General features: G+C 27.5%; 1 protein-coding gene across 2 annotated transcripts; it reads right to left on the bottom strand.

The window, feature by feature from the left end:
* Positions 1-1,128: 1,128 nt before the first annotated feature.
* LOC112604341 lies at positions 1,129-13,960 on the bottom strand. 2 transcript variants are annotated; one of them, XM_025353321.1, is made up of 12 exons: positions 13,525-13,960; positions 5,338-5,513; positions 4,606-4,746; positions 4,450-4,539; positions 4,310-4,386; positions 3,345-4,234; positions 2,836-3,016; positions 2,641-2,777; positions 2,441-2,565; positions 2,189-2,377; positions 1,652-1,963; positions 1,129-1,408 (listed from the first exon to the last, which is right to left on the bottom strand). In XM_025353321.1, exons 2-12 carry the CDS (start codon positions 5,419-5,421, stop codon positions 1,238-1,240), a joined length of 2,397 nt encoding a protein of 798 aa, XP_025209106.1. In that variant the 5' UTR covers positions 5,422-5,513; positions 13,525-13,960; the 3' UTR covers positions 1,129-1,237. The 2 variants fall into 2 exon arrangements, with proteins under 2 accessions (XP_025209106.1, XP_025209105.1); XM_025353320.1 differs by lacking the exon at positions 13,525-13,960 and adding an exon at positions 5,589-5,748.
* Positions 13,961-22,442: the final 8,482 nt, after the last annotated feature.

Below are 22,442 nucleotides of genomic sequence, written 5' to 3'. Positions count from 1 at the left end.
AAAAAAAATTGTTTACATAATATAAAACTCATAACATTTAAAGGCAAGAGTTATTTTTATGATTCGTCAATAATTCACAACATTTTAAATTTCATTTCTCTGTTACAAATTACAATAAGATAGAGCCACAAGTTTATAGTACTAGTGTTTAATATCATAATATTATAACTTAAAAGTTATAACGAATAATATATATTAATACCTAATCAACACACTGCACCAAATGACCGATAAATAACTTTATTTTCGGCCCACGCATTTCAGATCAAACGTACTCCCTCGCGACCTCGCCTTGGAGTTTTATACAAATGTGAAATGACCGGGTTCGTTTAAGATAAAAACGGGCATGTTTACTTTTACTTTACACACATGTTTTCCGGTATCGTCCTCATGTAAATTTCGATAAACATTTAAGTCAATCGTATTGTTTATATTTACTTTACATTCAAATTTAATACGACCTCGATGTTTATATGTATGTATATGTATATGTATATGTTTTTATGAATCTGATAATATTTAAATATGTAAACATATAGTTTATTAAATAAACGACGCTTCAATAAAGGTTATTGCCCTAACCATCATTTGTTATTGAGCAACAGCCAATGGTTATGATCTGCAAAATAATGCTGAGCATATTTTTATGTATTTATACCTACGAATTCATGGGTAGGTAATACCAACTAGGTATAGATTGTATTTTAAAATAATATGGTGTTCAAGTCATAACGAACAATATTCCGAAATTATAAATGCAAATTTGATTTTACAGGCCATGTAATACAAATAACCGTTCAGTTTTTAAATATTGTGTGATATGAACCTTTATAAGTTATGGAAACGCTTAACTTTTGCTGCGTTGCTTAAGTATAATTAAACATATTATAGCTAAAGCGTTTACAATAAAATTATAATTGCCAGTCTAATACACTTTGATAATTTCAAGTCGTGTGCATATAAGTATGTATATTGGTATTAATATTAATAGATATAATACCTACTGGCTACTTGTAAAAAGTAATAAATACATTAGACGACCGAAAAATATATAGTAGAATAAATGGCATAAAAAAGTAAGATTTGTTTAATAATAATCAAACAATATTTTAAGCGAATATATTTTTTTTAAACATTTGTCCATATAATGATTATATTTACACATAACACTTAATGGCATAACATAATAATATTATACTTTTAATCGGCCAACGTTCAGTTGTGCCGCAAACAATGTTCACACGATGGCTAATGTGTTCTCGTGCATCCCAGGGAAACCTAATTGAGCTTCTTGCATTATTCTTAACCTCGGTCCCATGGGCACACCAAGCTTATGCATCCTTTCCTCGCTCATGTATGGTAATTCCACCAAGCCAATTTTTTCTTTCTCGAATGCCGTTGCGTATTTCTAAAAGAGATAAAACAACCAATAGTTAGCTAAATGTTTTTACTTTATAACGATTATAAAACATATTATTAAAAAATTAATTACAAGTATAATCAAAAAATTATTTATAATTGCGTTGTTATAAATTATTGTGTTTTAATATGGTTATTTTAGATAAGTTGATTTGTTACGATTTTCTTGAACAATTACTATAAAAATATATTAATGTAATTAATTTCAGTAATGCAGACTATAATATGTTACCTCATATCCTAATTTCTTGAGAAACAGTCTTAAAAGTGGAGGCTCATCACCAAAAAATTTAGTTAGCTTCTTTACTTTATTCGGACTCGAGTTGGTCTGTTCGGGACAGAGAGATTGAAGTACTCGTGGAACAGAATGTGAACGTATAGACAACATGTTTGTCTGTGTTCGCAACGCGGAAAGTTCATTTCGAATAACTTCCATTTCTTGAATCATTAGATGTTGAGTTCTCATTTCAGACGAGAGGTGCGCAACACTTCTCGCCAGAGTGACTACATGAGATTCCAAACGTTGAAAACGTTTATTAATACCCTGAAAATGATTTTTTTTTTTTTAATATTTATTTATTTTCATTATTAGATTATTTTTGTACATTACAATTTTGATTTTAATAAATTTATAAACATGTTTAAGAAAATATAAACAATTATTTTTATTATACTATTCCATTCGCATATTATGTATACCGCATTGGTACCTATATAATGTAATTCTTATTCTTATTTATATTTTTAAAGTTTGATATCCAAAACTTACTTTAATATCCTTGACAGATTTCTTACGATCGTCTGTTGACCTTCGGTGTCTTTCACGATAAGGTCTACTGCTAACTGATGACGGAATTGAAGACATACTACCATACATTCGTCGTCGGTGAACTCTAGGGTCGGACGGTTGATACCTAGGACCACCGCCAGATTTACGAACACCGAGTAATTTGAGTACCTGTACACGTGGTTCGTGGTTTTAATATCAAATAGGGTGGACAATTAATATTAAATTACGTACCTCTGAATACATAGTTTCCAATCCTTCTAACTGTTTTCGTATTGTGCGTACATCACTGTTAACAGTTTCGTCATCACTGCTTGCTTCTTCGTCAAACATTGAGTCCATATCACCAACACTGCTTGCTATAATAATTGTATTCTTATTTTAATAATTATAATATTTTGATTTTAATGATAATATCATTATCAAGTTCTTACATTGTAGTATTCTTTTCAAATCTGGTCTCTTATTTGTACTTGTTTGTCTATGTGATTTTTCTTTTGGTATCCTGTTCGACCATGGTGTTCTTTGGTTTGAACCTTGACCTCGAGATTTTACTGAATACTCAGTTCGACTATACATAATAAAATGATCGTGAATAAATTTTAAAAATAAAGTAGTAATAATCTTACAGTTTATGCACGGGTGTTTGCATATCATCAGAAGATCCATCAGGAGACAGTGGTGGTAATGGTGGAGTTACAGAAGATACACTATCGCTTAATGTTGATGGCACACTAACTTTAGATGGATCAAGGATTTGTCGTAACTCTGTATCTACATAATCCATCCATTCGCTTTGACCTTTTTTCCCCTGTAAAATATTAACCTTTTTGATAAGTGGTTAAGTTCTATGCATTCATTTAGAAATGAATTATAATAGCATTTTACAAAAAAAAAATTCCTTAACAATTAAAATTAAAAAATCTATTTTGTTCTAAAGCTTAAAAATATACTACCTATTAACATTATTACTCTACCAAAATAAATATTAAAAAATATAGTCTTATTTCATAAAAAAGACTGACTGAATATAATGAAATTACTTTAAAATTAAATCTAATCATATTATTGTGACACAATGCATATTATAATTATGCGTTATAGATAAAAATAGATAAAAAACTATTCAATTGTGTACCTTGATTTGTCTGTAATTCGGACGATGATTCAGGACTAGTTGCAGAATTTTGAGCTTTGCCACTACTATACACGGTACTACCACGTCCAGAATCAGATTGTCCTCCACTACCCAATCTACCATCTGAGCTAGCTCCGCTTATTGGACCACTTGCAGCCCTTTGTTCTTCCAGTTTATCAACGTCATCTAATGAACTCGGTTGGGACTTGAAATCGTCCCGTTTCGAAATTTTTCGGGCAAGGTATCTGTCGCTTGAATACTGCACATTGGTTTGACCGGTCTGCTCAACAAGATTATCGTTCGATTTCGATCTCGAAAAAGGTACTGGCGCATCTTGACTTTTAACCGGCAACGGTGTTTTAAAACATTCTTGTGTTTGTGTAGGAACTGAGAGTCTTTTTTTAACATATAAGGGGCTTTGGTTGATCTGTCCATAGTTAGACTGGACTCTGACTTCGTAATTATTTCTATTAGTGTCGCTATAGGTTGAAGAATCTGGTTTTCTCATGTCAATTACTCTATTAGTTTGTATTGTATGTGGCCTATCGTACGTTCTCAATGGACCAGGATTTGTTCTACATTGATCTGGTGTTTGATATACGTTTTGATTAGGCACGGTTATGGCTAAATTTTGCATTTGATTATTAACTGCTAAATACACCCCATGCTGAATTAGTTGACTGTGAGGACTCAATGCCGGATCGTCTAACTTCGCGGGAGTTGGTAATGGCGCTTCTGCGTTATTCAAGTTCGTCTCTGATACTTGTTCATTTTTAGTCTTTGAAAATCTTGTTGCTATCATATCTTTAATGCGAGATGAAAATTTCTTTGAGTTATTAGGATCTTCAGGTGTAGAATGTGATGGTCCAGCTGTATAAGTATCAACACGCCTATAAAATAATTAAATAATTAATTATTAATAACAATAAATAATCAATAATATTATTTAAGCAATTTAATCTTACTGTGGAAATCCATTAGAGTCGTCTCTAAATATCGGAGATAATTCTGTTGGAGGATCCAAAGACTTTATAGGTTCTGCCTAAACAAAAATATTATCAAAATAATATAATTCGCAAATTTTCAAATTAAATGTCTTGCTTACCTTATAAACATATTGTTGATTTACATTGTCCTTTATCATAGTATAATGATGTGGTGTATGATATTGATGATTATTTTGAGGAACATTGTTCTAAAATAAATATTGATTGTTTAATTTATATCATTATATTTTTTTAATTAATTCCAGTAAACATACTACGTTTGTAGGTTGCTCCGACCACGCAATTTGTACATTTGGTGTGTCAGGTGCAACAGATTTTGGTCTTTTTTTGTACTCATTTAAAATAGGTATTTTTAAATTTTTATCCACATTACTCAGGACTACCTCTCTTTCAATCTGAAAAATATATCGGCGTTTAGTTTTATTTTTAATATTTAATAACTTACAATAGATTTTCTTTAATAATTAAAAACAAGATCATATTTTTTTATAATACACATAAGACGAAGTACGTCAACCTTGGTCGTTGCTGTTTTTTAATTGATTGTTTTGCCTTCAAAACATTCTGACGTAATAAATGCATCAAGTCTTTTCAACTTATTAACGTTTACTCTATTTGTGCATTCTTTTTTTTTTTGACACGTTCTTGGAAATTTTATTTGTACATCAAACAAACACGGAAACACCGCACAAATGACCTAAGCACTTTTGTTACTTATAAATTCCTAAATTGTATAAATGTATTTAAAATTTATTCTTCTGACACGTAACTTTTTACGAAATTTTACAATCGCATATCAATAATACTTTATCTTAGTCACGTCTACGTTCTCATGTCCTAATCTCTCACCAATCATACGCAATGATATTGCACAGCAACTTTCCCCAAACTACCTGGGAAAAATTCCCACGCATTATGTCCATGTTCCCATGGCAGAAGAAAAATAAACCGTTCGCGTTTAAATTAAAGCGTATTGTTTGACTCACCGGAAATTTACTGGAATGTGTATGGATCTTGTTGCTAGACCCAGGCAACGGGGTCGACTCATTGTATAATGGATACGGAGGCATCCTATACGGCGGTGGCCCAGGCGCTTGTTGATAATTCTGTGGACTTTTTGCCGGTTTTGGTGGAGGTACCGGCTTAGTCAGTCCTGTAACCCCTGTGAACACACATTTACAATACAGGTCGATGTTAATATAAAATTTGAACTCTGAATAAAAATTATATTTTATACATGGTGGGTACAAGAGGGTTTCCAGCAAGGGATCGGAAATCGACTTCCGGTCCCGACTGAGCCGTTTCACTTGTCGGACTGTAGTCCTACCCGGACTTGGCCGAGCAGCTGCAGTAGACGGGTTAGCGCAAGTGCACATTGTCGGGCGAACGAGTGTACGGATCGACTAGTAGGTAGAGTCGTAATGTGTAGTATATGATATCTTATGTCACAGACCACGGGTTTTAACATAATATACAACGGAATAAGTGGCCCGTGCCGTGTGTACAAATTTAGTAGTGCCGTCTTCTTGTTATCACTGTTGCGAGACCGATTTAATTATGCACATCCGTCAAGAAAGGATTCAGCAAAATCTAAGCAAACTTGTATAGTTCTATTCTTCTTTAATCTTAATGTTATTTTACAAAATATATTATATGACCCAATATCTTACGCAAGAAATTAAAAGAACGTCGAGGAAAAAATTATAACACAACAGCCGTTCAAATTGGATCGTTGTTAATTGGCTTGGCCTTAAAAAACCACCTGCTTACGTATAGTGGTGATTGTTAAATAAAAAAAACTGTTATTCATACATGCACAGGTTTTCCACAGAAAACCGTTTAAAGTGAGACTGTCTCTCTCTCTCTCTCATTCTCTCTCAGAAAAAGAATAAAAATAATTATTGTATAAATGTTTATACAAAAATCACGCCAGACAAATATACCTACCTACTGTTAATAATAAACAAACCACAACCACGTATAGATATGTGTATTAAACGGTGCATGACGGATTCGTTGGAGCCAACCTAAGGATTTTTAGCGGAAGTTCATTAGTTCCACACGTTAGTAGTATACATTGCAGTGTTATACATAAAATATTATGGGAACTCACGCAACCAGAAATCCGGAAGAGGGCTTATATAGAGCTTTCTTGTAGTCCAGAACTACGCAGCATGCATGCACACCTGTTGAATGCCGTGCATACATTATATTTTTTATAATAATATTATATTATTACTATAACCGTCCTGAACGTTAACGGTCTAGTATTGTAATAAATATTATGATATTCAATTGAAGGAAGGTACCTATTGCACTACTACCGACAAAATATTATAATGTTGTACTGCAGCACAATTTCCAACTGTGCTGCCATTCGAGAGTGGGGTAGTATTTCCTCTGCACGTGAAAATACACACAATCGATTTGTTATAAATTATTATCTATACGTACATCGACGATTGACAAGAATACACCAATCGATGAATGGCGTTAGCGTATAAAATATAAGTTATAACATACCACAAAAACATATCATTAAAACGGTTCTGTACAAATATACATCGCGATCACGTACAACAGCTAGAGTCCATAGTGCTATTGTATATTATATATTACGATAAATTAGACATGCCTTGTTGATCGGAACCACGATGATATGTCGAAAGTCGGAACGTTAGCTATACCTGCCTATTTTTTTCTTTGTATTCGGAACGTAAATGTATTATTATCATATCATTTATACACATTTGTTATTCCATTTTAGTTCGATCTTTATTTATATTATCTGGTATTTAGTGCTCAACAGTAGCCCAACCAGGATGCATCTAAGGTGAAGATAAAAAAATTCAAAATAAATATATCTAATGAATATTTCATAACGCAATATTCGAACACAATAACTATTACAGAAAAAAAAACACCATGTTAATAAATAAAACATGTAAAAGTAATATTTAAATTATTTAATAGATATTACATACTCATCCAAATTCAAGATTGAACGAAAACTATCTTTTTTTTCACCAAATATAATAGAATTACAACTAAGATATGCAATAAATTGTAAATATTTAAAAAATATTGTTGGTTATATTTATATAATACGCTCAATGCGTTATTTGGTTTAATATCATTTTCATTATAATACATGGATGCTATAAATAAACACATATTACTAAGTTGTCATAGCTTTCAAAATTACGTTTGTAATAATCGACAAGATTATGAAGGTCTATTTGGGAAGAAGAACCGATCAATACCTGAAATCTGAAAACAAACTATTATTTTTTTATTTTTTTTTTTATTATTGAAATAATTGTTTAGCTGTTGGACAATACAATCAATAAATAAACAAAAAACGCATTCTTAAATAGTTTTCTAGATATCTTTTTAGAATGCTATATCGGTGTTTTTTGTAAATACTTTTTGTAAATTTTGATTTTAATATCTAATTATTATATCTGGTATTCATAATACCAATAACTTTGTATTATAGCTTAAAAACAATAAAATATTCATGAAAAAAATTCAAATCAACTTATTTTTTTTCATTTACTCAATCCTTAAATGGGATAGGAAGAAGTTCTGGACCTGGAGTTTACCCCCTTGTTTATGCCACTAGTACTCTATTTCTATAATGGTTTCATAGACTTTTAAGAAAAAACAAAAAATTATATTATATTTAAACAAATACACTACAAGTGATTGGTTTAAAATACAGTTAATGGTATTTTTCAATACACAAAACTCTTCTTGTATAATTTTTATTAAGATTCGTTGCGAAAAAATCACCTGTTCTAATGATTAAAAAAAAACTGACACCATGTTTCAAACGACGGCGGGGTGATTACGGATTCTCAACGGCTTGAGAAAACCCGCCGGCAGACGTCTAATTATCTATTGTACACGTAACCTCTCGACTTCCGGAACGATATATATTATATATATATATATATATATATATATACAAATAATTTTTTACTTCATAAAGAACAATATAAAATAATAATAAAAAATATAATTCGTGTTACAGGTGTGCCAACCGTCCGGTCAGCCACCTGCAGTTGTATGTGCATATATAAATATACATATATATATTTGTTTGATCAAAACAAGGTCTGTTTAACTGTTATTTAACGATTATATATGTTTATGTATCTTATATATATATACACACACACACACAAACACATATATTATGGTGCATGTTCAAAAAAAGGATAAGGTGTGGAAGCAGAGTTGGAATTGGTTATTCTATAGTTGTTTCAAGGTGAGCAAATACCTTAGCAGCCGCCACCGCTGTCTCTCTCATTCGGTTTGCTCCAGGCGTTTCTTCCCCACCATCACTTTTTTATATTTCCATTACCACCACACACACACACATGTACACACATATATAAACATATGAGTTTTTATTGTAGTTTGATTACACACATGTCCGATATGATAAATCGCATTGTATGCTAGTCAAGAAGTGAAATTCATCAAAATACGCACAATACCGCACCACTGTCGGGCACCTTTCTCCCGTGTACAATAACGTATAGGTACGTACTATATGGGAGCAGATCGATTTGAAAAATACACTCATTATTGATAACACCGAGCATGATTGGGAACGTCGCTTAGCTTATCCGTGGACGAAAACGCGTTGTTATTATGATTTAATGACAAGTGTAAGCCGGGTCTTCAAAAAAACGTGTGTACGCATGTACGTACAACTTATAGTGAAAGCCTCTTTCCATCATTTCAATATGATTCAAACCGTTTTGTCGATATTAATCGGGTACACAATATAGCTGAAGTACTAGGAATTTCTTAACAATCATCAATTTATTTATGATTTCCATAAAAACAAAATCAATAGGTTAGGTACCTACTGAACAATATAATTATACCTCTAATTACATGCGTAGAAGTATTCATTTACATGTGCAATTTACTACAAAAACACGAAATTCTTCTTGAGGTTGATCAACTTAAGTTTACTTTTAAAAATATTTTTACATGAATATCTTATAAAGAAATATGCATAGAAAATGTTTAAAACCTATGCGTGTTTCGTTGAGTCGTGACCATTTTTTTTAAATAATAATAATTTTAGCCTCCAATAAAAAATAATTTTTAAACTAGTTTCGATATTTCTTTGATTTAAAACATATAGGTATCTTCGAACACAATTATCGGTTAGAATTTGGACTAGAATCAGTTTTAAATGGTTTTTATAACTGGCGAAAATAATAAAATTATTTTTCAGCCCACACAGTTTGGTAAAGCACAAAAATAAATTTTATTTTATTAACTTTATAATTTATAAACAAATAAACATATATAGTTGTATTATACATTTGTGTTGAAATGTTTAATTTTATGAGTACTACCTACGTGTAAATATTATTATAATTTATGTAAAAACCGTACCATACTTATTATACTATAATATATTTTACGGTGTAATACAGATTGTCATGTAATGGGCTATATGCTATGATATTTCAAGTTTTTTTATTTACTGTTATAAATGTCTCAATTGAAATTTGAGAATACAGGAATAACACAATGAACTATACAGAAATTTAGAAAATTGCAAAATTATTTAATTTGAAAAATTATTTCGTTTAACTATTTCTGTGTATTATACTTATATAAAATGAGTTGTATGCTGGTTACTTCCAATTTTATTTAATCACAGATAATTATCTGTAATTTATTAGTCAGTTGAAAATCACAAGGTAATAATTGGTATTTATAGATATTATTCAATCGTACGTTAAAAATTATTTTAGTCAATTATATTTGTTATAATATTCACAATTCAGGTTAGGCATGCGTTGAGTTAAACAAACTAAGGTAATTTATACTATAATATGGAGGTCCAATAGATTTTGAAGTGCATTAAATTATAGATTAAACATTATTTTTGTTTCACAAACGCCAGTCAGTGTTATTATGAACATTCTCTTTTTACATTATGATCGACGGTCACGCAACTTTTAAAATATGTTATTTTTTTTAAAAAGAAAATGTTAATTGCTGGTCTAGGGATAGAGATACAAGGTACAACATCTGTGCACGATGAGAGTGCTAGCTATCTAATAGCTATAATTATAATCCCGTGAAAAACTTATACGTTTTATGAGGCTTATAGAAATTGTGCAACAGTCTATATTACACGATGAATTGAAACTTCGGAATGAAGAACAATAACATGTTATATGGGAACACAATTAAAAATTGGCAGAATTTCGAAAGTTAGATGCACGAAGGCGTTTTACTATTTTGGGTATGAACGAGGGAATCATGTTACTGCATGTACGGAGATTTTTAAGATAAACAATTTTGTTGATGATAAAAAATCGGACGAAAGGTGAAAGTTATATATTTTGACGTTGTTACGTGGGTGTATTGAGCCATTAAAATTGGTTTTATTTAAAATCAAGTGTAATTGTATATTTAATTTGGCCAATAAATAAATACAATTTAAATATTATTGTATAATTATAATGTTTATAGTTAAAAGCGTATTATAATTCATAACCAATTACCATATTAGTACATATAGTACCTAATTAAATAATGTGTTTTTATTTTAAACTTATTTATACTAGTTAGTATAGTTACTACTTTCCTAAATTTTATAAAAAAATATAATCTAATATAATTAATATAGTAAGTAAATAAAAACGAATTCAATAAAAGATTTTTAATTTTCATAAACTTAAGATAAAACATGAGTTTTATATTCTAATTTAAAATAAACCATACTCAATGCCTAATTTTAAAATGATTTTTACAGACTATAGTCACCATATGGCATATACACAATACACTATATTATTACTATATACAATCCATATAAATTAATATTTAAAACTTATAAAATCAATAGTTATGAATAATATGTTATAATAGGTAGTATTTTTTTGTACATAAATAATTAGAATTTATATGTATTCTATTAAAATCATATATCAGTACCAAATAAATATGTAAAAGTAATCAATTTTACAATTTTTAAATTTATTTTCGAATACTTGAATTTAAATGCATAAAAAAAATTGTTTCTATATAATAATTTTTTATCTTTTTAAACTGCAATGAAAGATTTTTACATTTATAATATAATTTATGTTTTCAATAATTAGAATAATTCAAAATTATTTTAATTAATTCTTTTGAAAATACAAATTATAATCTACAATTTAGGTTAAATATTATAAACATTAATTTATTTGAATTTAAAGTGACAATATTATATTACAAATTAATTTAACATTCGTAAGAATAAGGCTTGTTAATAAATAATAATTTATTTTTACATTAAATTGCTCGAGAACGGCACAAATAATTGTGTTGAAAAATACTTCACAATATATTTTATACTTAACTAACCAGTTTAAATATAGATACTATAAATACATAAAATAATAGGCCTCAGTTACAATGGTCATTGGTTAATGTTCAGAGGTGCTACATATTAATAAAGTTTTTATATTTTATAGTTAGAAAATTTAAATATAAATAGTAATAATAAAATATAACTAAAAATTACAATTGTTTTCTTAAAATACTTATGTTAATTTTGGATTTCATCATTATATGGTTTCCCCTCATATTATATTATTGATCATTTTTAATATTTATTTTATAAAAAATTACCTTGTGCACTTATTGTATTGAAGCACTTTAAACACAAATTGTAAATATTATTTAATTATATAATAATGAAACAAATATACTTTTGTATAGGTGCATACCACTTTATTACTAACGTAATGTTTAATGTGAATATGTAGATTAATGATGTTCATATAAATAGAAATTAATAATTTTTATTATTTTGGAATATTATATTGAATCTTGTATCATATTATATTTAATCTAAACAGTTTAAATATAAAAATGATGTGATAAGCCGATGATTCATAAATAACCAATAAAAAATATTATTATTATATACAATTCAATAAAAAATAAAATATATATTCTTGCTAACATACCTTTTTCACAAAATTTATGTAGATATCTTTTAACAAAGGAACAAAGTAACAAACAACCTATGTCCACGTCATAAAAATAATTGACCGTTTACTACGCTTGCAAAGATGACACTGGCCAAGGAAAAGGGTTCCATTTATATTGTCTACAAACAATGTTCTCTGCAGGGTTTTGTGAACCCTGAACACGCGTTTAGAGTGTTTTAAAGATTTATGATGTGAATAATCGTAAAACCATTGCTACATACTCAAAAACTGTTCAATATTCAACGCTGACGAATGTAGCAACAGACGAGAATATTAAACAAGAGCGCATGCTAACTGTTGGCATTGGCCACTAACAAAAGAGCATTGTTCATAAAATAAAACAAATTAATGAGTCAAAAGATAAAATATTTTAATTTATTTTAAAACCCCTAAACATAAACATAGTAACATATAGAATAGGTAGCGGTAAAATACTAAAATGCAGATAATAATATTCGATCGATGTACGTCTTACATATTAAATCGTAACGATATAATTTATAATTTAAATTATGATATAAAATGTAAATTTTATACTTGCAGCATACGCCATACGATATTATATGGTGATAAAAACATGTAAATAAAAGTCAACCTTAATATTGAGATAGTATAATAAAAGTAAGTTGCACAACTCAGAAAATACTGGTTTGCCGCTATAATTTGTGACCAAATCACGTAGCTACCTATACTGTTTTTTATGCGCGATGGAATTCTGTATAATAATATTTAACGAGAACTGTATCTGGAAATGTAATTCATTACTACGGCACTAACTTGCAAGGAGCTCATTTCATTTGCAGAAACACAGGACTATGGTACAAAATGATATATATATATATATATTATGTGTTATTAGTTAATCTATAGAACGGAAATAATGACTGCTGCAAAGATGTGCAGTCCAGATAACTGGAAACGTTGAACGGTTAATCCCCTCGGATGTTTATTATAATTACTGCATAAAAGGTAAACATATAAACACATATGGACAATAATATAATATTGTAAATATACATATAAGATACAGGCCGTCTCTAAATGCCGAAGAGTCATTATCGGTAAACATGATCAGGTTTCACAGATTTGTATAGTAATATAATGCTTACAAATACGTATGTTTTAAAAATATTACGCACGACTCACCTTTGTCTATGTGGCTACCCTCCAGTTTTGGATTGATCGGTATTCCAATTCACAAACATAACCACCGGCAAAACCAAATTTCAAGTGTCTAACGCGAACCGTTTGCACTCTCAACGATTTTCGTCCTCGCATGCAACACTATGATAATAATTTATAATATTTACTGTTCACCTCTACCCGGGTCTTTTACGGTTTTGTTAAATTTTTCGATAATGATAATACATTTAACGCGAGCAGAAAACAAACTAGAAATTATTTTATTTTATTTTTTGAGAAAAATAACTACTCGACACAACCACCGGGATCTTCGCCGGTGTATTTTATGAACACCGAATTATCCACCTGTTACACACGACGGCGGCGCGCAACAACGTTATAATATTATAGCCAGAGCTGCGTTTCCACTATCGTTGCCGGCAACGACCGTAAAGATACTGACACCGCGAGATAGTCTGGCGTGGGGGGACGGACTACTATATACTATACGTCTATATATCTAATGTATATATAGTATAGAATGTATGTGTGTATATATATATTATACCGTATTACCGTACACACATGCGAGGTACAACCGTTTTACCTGTTGACCGGCGCGCACATATAATACATACGCACACAGGTGTCTGACAACGTAATAATATAATAAGCAACGACCCTGATCAACGGTTAAGTGTACACCCCTTTTTTTTATTATTAAATATAACCTGTGGTCATGGGAGAGCAGTCAAATTTATTTTAAAAGAATTTTCGTCGTAACACATTTATATTACAACATATTGTAGGTAGGTAATTAATTTGGTATTTTTTTTAACGGTCAAATTGTTCAACTTTGTTTGTATAAACCACAATGAAAAGAGTTTTCGTTGTTGATTTTGTTAGAATTGACTTTGCACGAGTATAAAACAATCTTTTTAATCTATGCAGATGATTAAACAGCAGCTTTGCACCATTTATACGCAGAAAATATTATTACAAACGTCTCGTTTAGTCATATTCTCAAAACACTGAAAAACATATAAATATCGATAATATTGATAGGTATATGAGTATACGACATTCAATTAGCTAGTATGTGTAATATGTATATACCTATTAGTATACACTTTATACGATCCTCTGGCTGGAAACTACGGTAACACATTCGCTACATTTTAATTACTACGCCAGACATATTCTAATTTAAACAAGGAAGTAAGCAAACACATTTTTAACATTATTTATTAATGGAAAAATAGAAAAAAATATTCACATCATTAGATACATTGTTGTTTCAAGTGAGCCTCGGTGGCTGATGCCAGGTATGTTATCGTTTAAATTCAAAAAAAAAAATTATTACCGAGAATGTAATTATTTCTATTCCTTATTAAAAAGGAAAAATAAATTATTTTAAAGAGAATAAATAATTAATAGGTATAAGCTAAGCGATCTATATAGAAGTTATGTTAACCTTATGTGTTAATCCTTGATATTATTTCATTAAATGGGTATATTACATAATATAAATTGATACAATTTAATAATTATTATGTATAAATATTTATTGTTATAATACATAATAATATATACTCACGTCAAAAACTAAAGTGCCATCTCTAGGTAGCATCTTTTTTTATATCAACAAATTACCCTTGTAAATTCATGTATGTTTAAAGTGCATTATTGTATCATGTACCTATATTACAAAATTTTTACATAAATCTGAAATACAATAACTAAATCACTTATATAGCCATATTATATTAATGTGAAGTTATTCTTGATTTTGATGATTTAATGCATACACAATTCTGTACAGATAGCGTATAATGTTTTGTTCTAATAAATAACAAAAATAATTACTTACAATTATGAATTTATGATTGTTTTATATAATTAGAAAATTAATATAATATAGTATTTGAATAATTTTAAAGAATACCACGAGTAAACAATTTTACATGTTTCATACTGAATTAAAAAAATTGAAAACATAACATGTTGAATTTTCAATTTATATATTGAATAGATAATAAAATAATTAGCATAGGTGTGTGTATATAAGCAATCGAATACTAAAATGAAATCTAATTATTAGTTAAAATCATTTACTCGTTTTATCATTAATAGTATCTACCTATTTAATAAATAAATTGCTTAATTTATTGATATAAAAATAAAATTATATTTGTTATACATTATACATATTATATTGGTCATCTGCTCACAGTGTTAATTTGAGTACTTATTTAAAATAAATATTTTCAATTATTATCCTCAAATACAATATTATTATAACTTAATAATGTATTATTGTTTTATTAATTCGCACACACTAGTTAAACATTTTTCAAGTTATCATTTTATTGCATAGGTACCTAAATAAAATATAAATTTGAACTTTTTATTAATTTAAAATGCATTATAAAAATTAAGAGTCATGTAAGTATAGTATTCTATTTCAGATAAAAGTTATTTTTCATAAAATAGCTTATTATATTATGTCATCAAATAATATTTTTTAATATTTTCTTTAAATTCATATTTTTAAAGTAAAGAAGTTAGGCGTTGAATTCTTCCACGTGCAAATATTGCTTAAAGAATGAATTTACAAATATTTTAATTCATTTTATTTGTACTTAAATTCTTTTTTGTAATACATTTTCATTATATTTGCTATAATTATAACTGGAATATTTTTGTCAATAACTGTAACTATAGAATATATAATAACAATTTTATTATACTCTCATTATAAATATTAGTTTAACGGTTCTGTTTAAAAAATATATTATTTTTTTCTATAAAAGCAAGAAGTTTATAAAATAATAAAATGCTGTTTACATAAAAGGAAAGTCCAAGAAGGAAATATTATCTTATCTAATAAAAAAAAGTTTTAAATCTTATTGCAGTATAATGTTCGATAAAATAAATATTATGTGGTATTTATTTGCAATTTGCATATTTTATTCACTATAAATAGTCTATCAATGTTATTCAAGTTATTTTATATCCCCCACACTATTTTGCAATTATTGACGTTGAGAAAAGTTTGATTTCTAAAACGCTTGATGATCTTTCTTTTAATTCTGTCTTATTATTTTTAAGTTTAAATTGTGTCATAACTTCCAGATGAAAATAACATTCGTTTTTAAACTTCAATTTAATATATATATTTATATCATGGATAAATACTTTTCTAGATTTCTTATTAATATTAAATTTAACTAAACATAAAATATCTATTACTAAGGAGTAGAACCTAAATTTAAATGCAAACAGTATATTTTCTATATGTCACAAAACATTACGTCTCAAGCACAAAATTCTTTTAATTATCAAAGACTTTGGAATTTTATAAACTTTGAGTACATTTTTCGCATATTTTTTAATAAATTTGATGATAATTTTTATCATTAACTGTTATTTAGACTTTAAAAAGAAAAAAAATTAGAAGTGTTTTATTGTACTTTGTATTATTATTTTTATTACGTATATTTTTTACTATGTACTAGACAAAACCAGTGATGGCTACACAAAAATTTGACAAACGACATTTTCACCATGTGCAGAGTAATTTATTAACCATGCACACCTCTTTTTTTCTTCTTTAATAATGTAGTTATTTAAAATTAATTAGACAAATGTAAATATTTTAAGTTTTTTAAGTGATAACCTCCCTTTTTTCTTATAAATTATTTTCTGCAAAATGTTGACGTTCAAAATCATTATTCGAACAAGTGTAATTTTTGAGTTATTAAACTCTATATATTAAGGTTAAGTATAGTCCATGACAATGAGTTTATAGAAAACATGAAGACCATGGTAATATGATAATTTTAGTTATTTATATTAATTTATCAATTTTTATAATTTATAAAAAAATTTCAAGTATAATAAATACTTTGACTGATATAACATCTATTTTATATTTTTGTAAAACTATTTTTAAAGATTTAATTGTATACCTTTTAATAACTGAGAAACTGAACATTTTCAGAAAAGATATCCGTTAAATTTACAGTATAGAAAAAGGGCTTTCTCATTTAAAAAATAGAAGTTTGTATTGACACAGAACATTTTTTAAATACCTAGGTACCTATGTAGTATCAAAAATTCTGAACGATTTGAAAATATGATATTTATAAGTATATTTAAAAATTCTAAAAATTAGAATTTTAATACATTTATTACGATATGAAAAAAATTATGATAAATATGCTTGGTTAATAACACTATTTACGACTACATAAGCACAACTAGGATGCCAGTGGCATGTTCCCCAATTTTTTTTAACAGTCATTGATCCAAAACACCCCTTTGGTTTCACCACTGAACACGTATATTATATATAATAAGCAAATAATTTTATTTATAACTTGTATCAATTCAATAACGCCAAATTATATTGATTTAAATTTTAAATAATACAAATATATTTTAATATATTTTTATTTTAATTTTTACAAAAATTATGTTAAAAACAATTGTTAAGTAAATTTTTTAATATTTTATAATATTTAGTCATATTTTTAAGGCATTTTTCTTGATTTTAGGACATTTTTCTTGTTTTTTAGGACATTTAAATCTACACTCAATTGATAACCAAAAAATTCAAATTATTTAACATAATATAGTGTGTCAGTGTAACTGACATAGTAAATGGTACTAACTTAAGTAATAATTCTTGAAATGTATATTCAGCATGTTTAATTTTAATAAATAGGTATACTGTACCTATTATAATTAAAATACTAAAATATTAATTATTTTACTGAACATTATTTTGTACGAATTGAATGTATACAATTATGTGTAAGTACACGTACTTTAATGTGGTTTAGATTATTTCACACTTCAACGCAAACGTAGGTAGATACTTACTCATCTGTTCAGCCATTTATTTCAACTATTTAACGAATCCTATATTATAATAAAGGAATAGTCATGGTCAATGAACAGTATAATGTCAAAGGAAAATTAAACGTTTTCTATTTCACTAGGTATTTAAAATAATAAAATATTATAGATGTGAAACTACAGTAGATAATAGATAAACGATATACCTACGTGTTTTGTATACTCATGGTGTACAGTTTGGTACTAATAAGCATACTTCATCGTTTAATTATAACAGTATAGACATGCCGTTAATTGACGTGTAGACCTAGATTGGATCGACACACTATCAAAGAAATCTCACTAATAAGTTGTATAAAATGTATATGAAAATAATTTATAAGTGTGTTAAAATAATAAACCTACTCAATAAGTACATTAACTAATATTAAGTAATATTATGTTAAATTGCATTAAGGCGGTTGAAAATTTATAGGTTACCTCATTATTCATCAGACTATCTCTGCTTATAATCTTTAAAACTCCTTTTGACGCTATTTTAAGGTAGAATATTGATTTAAACTATAGATATTACATTGCTTCTTCCTACAATTTTCCTAGAGCTGATTAGTGATTAAACGTCCCGATCAATAACAGCAAAGAAACAAAAATACTGACAATATTTACTAAGCGAAATTCCACTTGTTTAAAAATCTTGAAAATTTAATACAAGATTCCTTAGTAATTCAAACTGGAAACAAAGAATTAAAATAATTAGAGAAACAATTTATCTTTTTTAGACGTTTTAAATTCAAATTTAGACGAAATTAGATATTTAAACAAAAAATAACGATTCTAGTAATTTTAGCATAATAAAATTAAATAATAATATTTTTCGTGGGGATTTGAAACTTTTACACATACTATTATACTGTATATTTACAGTGATATTTTCAAAACGTTTAAATTAATTTTATGCAATGACCTATTAATTATATCTAAAACCTATTCCCATGCACCGTTTTACGGTAAGTCGGTATTGACTCAAAAGTTTATACTTTATAATAATAATAAATTATATACGTATATAATATATGCTAATAAATTATTATTATAATTAAATATTAATGATATTAATTCAACCTATTACTAATGTCTATTTGTAAAATATATTACTTTGGTAACTGTATAAATATATTATACAATTTATAGGTACTTATTACTTAGTAATTAGACTGACAGGTATTCTTCACTCAACGTCGTTTTTCGTATGCTATGATTTATCATTGAGTACAAATTTAACACATAAATTAGTCACTAAGGCACTTAATGACGAAGTAAACTTCTCACCTACTGTTTTGTCAAGTGGTTATCTAATTTCCACCTTTTATTATTTTTAGTGATAAACAAATAATGAAAATAACAAATAAAATCTAAAATCACTATAGAAAGTTTTTTAAATAAATCTAATCTCTGTACAAACTATAAGACATAAAATATAATTATTTTATTTGTCTCATTTTTATTTTTTTTTTTTTGTGATTTTTTCATATAATTTTTCCTGGAATTCGGTACAATCAAACTATTAGGACAGTTTTAAAATTAAATTAAAAATTACGAATGAAGAAAATATAGTTACACAGTTATTTACAAGTTATGTTAGAGTCATTTCAAAAACTTGAGTACCAAATAGTTTCCTCAAATCTTATCTAAAAATAGTATATTAAATAGTAATTATACAACATATTTACCCAATTACATATATTAAACGTACTTATTAGAAATGAAACTCAAAACCAATATTATTCTATTGGGCATTTTGTAAAGAAAATATTTGAATGTTAATGATGAAGTTTTTGATTGATAATAAGACGCAATCAAGCACGAAAAATTGTACCAAGTTTACCATATTGATCATTGGTGGTATTATATTATCAATTTATTTTAGAAGTATTTTTAAACTACTGCTAAAATTATTTACAAGTATATAATTTATTTACTGTACAAATTGTGTAAGAGATTATTTATTGAATGTTGTAAAAAAACCCTCAGTAAATAAAATGTCGGAAATAAAAATATAAAACTGTGTGATAATTACTAGCATTTATGTTTTATACCAGTGGCGTAAATCGGGTTCAATTTCTGGTGGTGCAGAGGCATATTCTCAACCTATAATTTCCAACACACCAATAATCTAAGTTCCTAAGCAAAATCCTTCCCAGTAAACTATATATTTTTCCATATATTTCTTTAAATAATAAATACATTTTGAATTATTTTAGCAGAAAAACCTTTATAATTATAATATTAATAAAAAAAAATAATCAACAATTTCTTTTTATTTATTTTAAGTTGAGACGACGTTCCTGTTTATATATTATATATTTCAATGATTTTCTGATGGTGCAAAAGCATACCTTTGAACCACCACATTTAAGATGTGGTGGTGCAAGTGCTGCATTTGCACCACCCAGTTTAAGCCACTGTTTTATACGTACATAATATAGGTAAAATGAACCGATTAGGTATCAACGTATCACAATTCACTTTTTCTTCTTATGAGAAGACAGGTGAAAAACTTAAAAATCCGATGATCCGATATGAATATATATATTATGTCTTATCCGGTATCAGTGATGTGTAACCTACTAGTAACCCTACTACCCAATAAACCAAGAAATATAACTGGTTATTAATTATTGGTTCTTTTACTTTGTATAATAAAAGTTCAAGTAAACGTTCCTATAGACGTTTTTTAAATTTAAAAATTAAGACTGCAGTTTCGATTGGCATGTATTGTTTCTGTCATATACATACCTATCACCATTAGTGTTGCTTAATATCAATAATTTTAATCAAAAATATAAATATAAATATGTAAATTATAAAACATCAATTTATAAAAACTGTGTCCAACAATTACATGAAAAAATAACTTAATTACCTGCTAAAATACAGAGCGTATTTTTTGTTGTTGTATGTGGGAATTGTTAATTAATATTGATCAATAATATAATATTCTTAAAAAACATAAAAACGTGTTTTTTCATTATTTTATCAACATTTTTAAATCTTTAATCTCACAGTTGTAACAATTACAAAATGAACTTAATTTTTTTAATTGGTGACAACTATACTTTTTATAAAACTTTATTTCTGAAAATGTTAATGTTTAAATCATCAATTTTGTTTCGGTAGCTTATTAACTACAGTCATCTATAAAGTTTAGTTAGTAAATTTATTAATAGTTTTAATTGAAATAATTGGAATACATTTTATTTACTGTAGGATTAAATAATATTTTTAACTATCGTTTGATGCAATTTCATATTTGTTTATAGGTACATATAGGTAATTGATAATCTAGTGACACTTACACACATTGCCTCATTGTGCAATTAAAATTTTTAATCTATCTATACTAGGTCAATCCAAGTTGTAAGCAGTGTACCTAAGCCGTTATTCTTCGGGAACCGTCTTCCAAGCGTTCAGTCTAGATATTTCGTATTTCGTGCTAGTGAAGATTTATATTCGATAAATGCGTCCGAACAATAATGAAAGCGCTATCTATCCACTTCTAATCTCTATAATTTTAAACTTCACAACGCGTTTGCGAAAACTGACCGACCGTGAATATCGCTCAATTTAGTCGTTAAATAGCGTTGCTAAACGCAAATTTCATTTTATTGTATAAAAATCAATGTCATTAAATATTTAAAAAGCATAGTAAAAAAAAAAACAGACAAAAAATTAGCTTTGCTTTTAAAAACTAAAAATCAATGTAACTAGTAAATAGTAAACACACAAAAAAGCATGGGTATACTAAAATAGGGTTAAAGACATTAAAGTTACATGATTGTTATAATCAATCATTATAATCAGAGCTGAAAAGCTGTAGCAAATGCATATTTTTTTTTTTTTTTTTTGGTTCATCCTAGAACATCGAAATTACCTAAGATACAAATATATTTCACACTTCTCTGATGTCATAGTTACACGAAATTTTATTTTTTTTATTATTATTTTTGGCATATTTACGGTTTTTATTGCTATTTTACTAATCTAGTGTTTTTAGTATATTTTTAAGTATATTTTCACAT

This window comes from Melanaphis sacchari, unplaced genomic scaffold (genome assembly GCF_002803265.2).
Source record: "Melanaphis sacchari strain LSU unplaced genomic scaffold, SCAv2.0 Contig11_pilon_pilon, whole genome shotgun sequence".
Taxonomy (NCBI): Eukaryota; Metazoa; Arthropoda; class Insecta; order Hemiptera; family Aphididae; genus Melanaphis; species Melanaphis sacchari.
Note: the sequence above shows the minus strand (reverse complement) of the source record. Positions and strands in the feature narration are given on the sequence as shown.

What these genes read in the sequence shown, in the direction of transcription:
- LOC112604341 (XM_025353320.1), bottom strand. Translation starts at nt 5,727, where the DNA reads ATGTGCACTTGCGCTAACCCGTCTACTGCAGCTGCTCGGCCAAGTCCG. An exon ending in ATCAACAATATGTTTATAAG is followed by an intron (nt 4,387 to 4,449) that starts GTAAGCAAGACA and finishes ATTTTTGTTTAG; the next exon opens with GCAGAACCTATAAAGTCTTT. An exon ending in CAAACACCCGTGCATAAACT is followed by an intron (nt 2,778 to 2,835) that starts GTAAGATTATTA and finishes TATTATGTATAG; the next exon opens with TCGAACTGAGTATTCAGTAA.